Source organism: Penaeus chinensis, chromosome 2 (assembly GCF_019202785.1).
Source record: "Penaeus chinensis breed Huanghai No. 1 chromosome 2, ASM1920278v2, whole genome shotgun sequence".
In the NCBI taxonomy this organism is placed as follows: domain Eukaryota; kingdom Metazoa; phylum Arthropoda; class Malacostraca; order Decapoda; family Penaeidae; genus Penaeus; species Penaeus chinensis.
In genome coordinates this window covers 40,483,225-40,488,224 of record NC_061820.1, presented here as the reverse complement: position 1 = coordinate 40,488,224, position 5,000 = coordinate 40,483,225, and the positions used below count along the sequence as shown (strand labels likewise).

Sequence of the window (5,000 nt, the reverse complement as noted above, 5' to 3'; positions counted from 1 at the left end):
TTTTCAAGTCGGGGGATATAGACGATGTCAATAACTATCGCCCTATTACAATACCCCCTATATTATCCAAAATTCTTGAAAAAATTGTAGCAAATCAACTGACGAATTTCCTGGAGGCCAAGAACTTATTATCTAAAACACAACATGGTTTTAGAAATAGGTTATCAACTGAAACAGCTTTACTGCAAATCACTGATGAGATTTATAATAACAAAAATCAGGTAAATTTACTCACATCATGCGACCTTTCTAAGGCTTTTGATAGTGTTAACCATGAAATTCTCCTTAACAAATTAGTAAATCATAAAATTGATACCTTTTGGTTTACAAGTTATTCATATACAAAGACCCAATCGGTAAGAATCAATAATATTATGTCATCAAAACAAGAAGTACCTTTTGGTGTTCCGCAAGGATCTATTTTAGGTCCGATCCTATTTACAATTTTCACAAATGATTTATCAACAATAGCCCATAACTGCCTTCTAGTGCAGTACGCCGATGATTCACAGTTTCTTCATAGTGATTCAGTAAACAACTTAAATACATTAATAAGAAACGCGCAAAATACTCTAACACAAACAAAACTATATTTTGACACTAATGGCCTTAAACTAAATCCACATAAAACTCAATGTATATTCATAGGTAGTCGGCAAAACATTGCTAAAATTCCCAGTGACACAACCATAGAATTTGAAGGCTGCTCTATCAAACCGAGCACTTCAGTGAATAATCTAGGAATACAAATAGACAGATTCATGACATTTGAACCACACGTTGACAAAATACACAGGAAAGTAGTGGGTACCCTGTTATATCTTAATCACATACGAAACCAGATCACTACTGAAACTAGAATCTTGGTTGTACAAACTCTAGCTCTAAGCATAATTAACTATTGTTCAAACATCTGGGGTTCGACTAACAAAACCCAGATGCAAAAAGTGCAAAAATTAAAACATTTTGCTGCCAGAGTAGCACTAGGTAATATCAGTAAACTTGATCACATCACCCCACATATCAAAACACTAAAATGGTTAAAAGTTCACTCCAAATGCAGCTATGACACATGTTTATTTATTTACAAACTTATTCATGGGAATTATCCGAATTGGTTAATGGCCTTGCAAACCGTAGGGAAAACATCAGGTGTCCAGACACGCCAAGTAAATTCCCTTTTTGTCAAGAGATCGAATACCAATACAGGGGCACGACAAATGGAAATACGTGGACCCAAGTTATGGAACATGCTACCATATAATTTAAGAGGCATTAACAACTTCTGTAATTTTAAAATGAAATTAAAAGAACACTTCTCAAATATTCAAATGTAAATATAAATATATTTATGTAAAGAATAACCATTGTAATTTAATGGAATAAAATGTTTTGACTTTGACTTTGACTCTCTCTCTCTCTCTCTCTCTCTCTCTCTCTCTCTCTCTCTCTCTCTCTCTCTCTCTCTCTCCCTCTCTCTCTCTCTCTCTCCCTCTCCCTCTCCCTCTCCCTCTCCCTCTCTCTCTCTCTCTCTCTCTCTCTCTTTCTCTCTCTCTCTCTCTCTCTCTCTCTGTCTCTCTCTCTCCCTCTCCCTCTCTTTCTCTCTCTCTCTCTCTCTCTCTCTGATGTGCATGTCTGTTGCGATGTTGTACTTTATCGGCAATCAATTAATATTACTGTTGCATAAAAATGTCCCTGTCTCTTTGGCAGTTCTTAATTCTATAGGAAAACGACGAAAAGTATCAATTGCCTCGCCTCTGGAGCCGTAACCATACTCTACATTTTTTTTTTTGGGGGGGGGGAGCAAATACTTAGGTAAGTTAGCAGGGTCAGAATTTCCCGCCACCTTATAAGATAACTCGCTAAATGGCGTAATATGATGATTTTTTTTGTCTCCTGGCCAGTTGGTACGTTATTTATTTGGGTTTGGCTATTTCTGAATATAGTCAACGGGTAAAGTAGGCAAGTAATTCCTGAATGAGATTAAAAGAGGGGAGGAATAACACTTCAGCATGGCAAAAATAAAACGTAACTCGTACCATAGCTAGGATTTCAATACAACGCATAATCTTCAGCCATATTATACCTTCACACAGAACATCTTACAAGGAAAATACCAGTTTATATTATTGGTTAGAGTCACGACCGTGACGTCACAGCAAACCGGATTGACGCGGATACCATGTTTGAAAACGCCCTATTAAGTGAATCATATAGAAAGTACTGGAATACCCAATAATATTTACAAATGAACTAAAACCCAACACCAAAAACAAACACTAATGTACCCATCCTCCCCTCGCTAATAATAGAACAACGCCACGTTTTAAAATAGGACACGAAATTGGAATAGTTATCCGGTTTTTCGAAGAGTTCAGCGCTCCGGGATCGAGTTCGAGAGTTTGTCAACATGGCCCAGGGGAGTCGAGGTGTGACGCGGGTTCTGGCCAAATTAAAATCCTCAGTGGAAGAAGGCAAATATTATGAAGCCCATCAGATGTATAGAACTTTGTACTTCAGGTTCGTCTCGTCGTAATTTTAGGGCTGAGGCGTTCTCGGGCGCTCCCGTGAGCCTGGTATGGACACCGGGTGATGATAATATTCCAGGCGTTGGAGATGCCATCCTAATTGTATCATAAAAATAAATCGCGGTGGACTTACCCCAGAAGGTAGATTTTGTCGGTAGTTTTTTTTTTTTTTTTTTTTTGAGGGGGAGAAGAGATTTGGATTCACAGCAGACGTATTTTTGGAATCTTGAGGTGTGGTGACAAGTAATTCTTGCAGAAGGTTTGTTTTCCTTACTTGTGACATATTGAAGGGCATACGATTGTTTACTTTTGGCAGGATTGGTGTTATTTCATGTTTTGTCTATTCTCTTCGTCCCAGTTACATCCCGTTTGATCTCTTGTGTTTGCAGAATAAAGTTGGGTGGGTAAATATGGACATGATTGCTGTGTCTAAGAATAATGAACTGTGGTAATTAGTCTTACTGGAAGGTCTGGTAGTAAGTAGCAATATTATGTTTACAACCAGTTTGCAGTAGTGGTAGTTATCTAAAATAGGTCTTGAGTTGTCAGCACTAAAATTATTGGTATCAATGACATGCTTATGATTTGTATTCTTTATTGAGTACACTTGCAGAGCACATCCATAGTGATGTTATTAGCAGTAGTGTGAAAAACACATTGTTAGATATCACAGTGTCCTCTGTAACTATTGGTGCTCGTTCAAGGGTAAGGAGTCCCTACATACATTCTGATGATTTCTCATTCATGGCAGTGGGGCTTTCAAGACAAGATATACAAATTTTCATGTATATGAAGTTATTAACGAGCTCTATGTAGTGTCCACTTGTTAATCTGTTACTACTGGGTCACGTGTATAGCCGTCATAACAAACCAAGTGATCTGTGGAGTACAGCTATACACGTGGCAATGTGCTATAGTGTGTTGAGCGTGAAGTTCTGCTACATGTAGCAGGGCTCCTGTACCCAGAGGATGGATATTGCCAGAAATCACCAGAGCCTATTACACTGAGAAATTTCTAATTCCCATCATGGTAGGGTTAATATATTTGGTACCATTTGTCAGGTTTCCTCTGGCCACACCCTATACCCTCATTCCCTGTGTAGGCCCTCCTCTCCTTGAGCTAATTATACAGGCGTGTGTATCATTAGAACTCTTGAGTTTAAATTTCTGCTGATGTGCATGGTCAGTTCCATTATTTAAGCATTGTTTTGAAAGTCTATTAGAGTGCAGCATGTGAATGGTAAAAGTAAAAGTTTCACCTTATTTTTTTCATAATTATTTTTTATAGATTATAAGCTAGGTTCAGTTTCTGCCTAGGTTCTTCACTTTTGCATATTAATTGAGGTATATTAACATATAGTAAGATATAGATATAGATAATGTGTTCTAGATTAGCAGTGGCATTAATGTTTATTGTATTAATAGCTAAAATGATTGTCCTTGTGTTGGCTTCAACCAAAGATATTTTCTAACTATCAGGTTAATGTTAGAATAGCTCTTCCATTTATTATATTTAATTACTTATGGTCATTTTCTTGAATAGGGTTAGGTCCTGCATTGCCCACGTATACAAATTCCAACAAAGGCTAAGAAACCTCCACCATATATATTTTGTTAAGAGTGATGCATAAACTGGTTCCACATTTGACAGTAAATTGCCACAGAAGTCTACAAACTCTGATTTGTTGGAATATATAAATGCGATGCTGATAAAAGATTGCTAGCCTGTGCTGGAGTGTGATACTTGGATGCCTTGGCATTTCTTGATATATAAGTTCATGGATGTGCTCCAATTATGGGTAATTACCCTTTTTTATTTGATGATAAATCATTATTAAGGTCTACAAGCTCAATCTTACCTATGCATTATGTGAGTGCCATCAGGAGTGTGTGCCAAAGTGAATGTATGAGTCACTATGGGTGTATCAGTTTTTTAATATTGTTCTTCACTTTTGCAAATTAATTGAGATTACAACAATTTTTGTTCCCTTTCCTTTATAAGTCTCTTTCTTTACCCATCATCATGCATTCCAATTGTTAAATTATTTATGGTATGGATAAATACTTTTTCTTTGTGTTGTTAATTCTCATTCACATTTAAGCTTTATTAAGCATTTCAGTAGCACCTTCTTCCATTTTATTTTACTATTACCACTGCCATTTTGATATGGCAGTGATAATAGTATAATAAATTATGTGAGTTCTGGAATCCTCTGATAATTAGAAAGATGGAAGCAAGGTTTATTTCTGCCTGGGTTCCTTCAAAATGGACAGTTGTTTTGTCTGCTGTTTGGGATAGTATGTGTTTCATTGTTTTATACAGTGTTGACTTGCCTGGACTTTTTATGTGGTTTGTTCTTATGAAACAATAGGAATAAATATAATCACTGTGGTGGGCCATGTGAGCTAAAGCTCCACAAATGGACATTACTTATTGTAAGAAATCCTTTGGTACTAGATTGGTGAATAACA

General features: G+C 36.7%; 1 protein-coding gene across 1 annotated transcript in view; it reads left to right on the top strand.

Annotated features, from left to right (window-relative positions):
* Nucleotides 1-2,363: 2,363 nt before the first annotated feature.
* Nucleotides 2,364-5,000, top strand: part of LOC125033256 (Golgi to ER traffic protein 4 homolog) — an 11,636-nt gene continuing 8,999 nt past the window's right edge. The window contains exon 1 of the mRNA XM_047624642.1: nucleotides 2,364-2,520. Within this exon, the coding sequence (XP_047480598.1) occupies nucleotides 2,411-2,520 (110 nt within the window). The 5' untranslated portion in view covers nucleotides 2,364-2,410. The remainder of the gene's footprint in view (nucleotides 2,521-5,000) is intronic.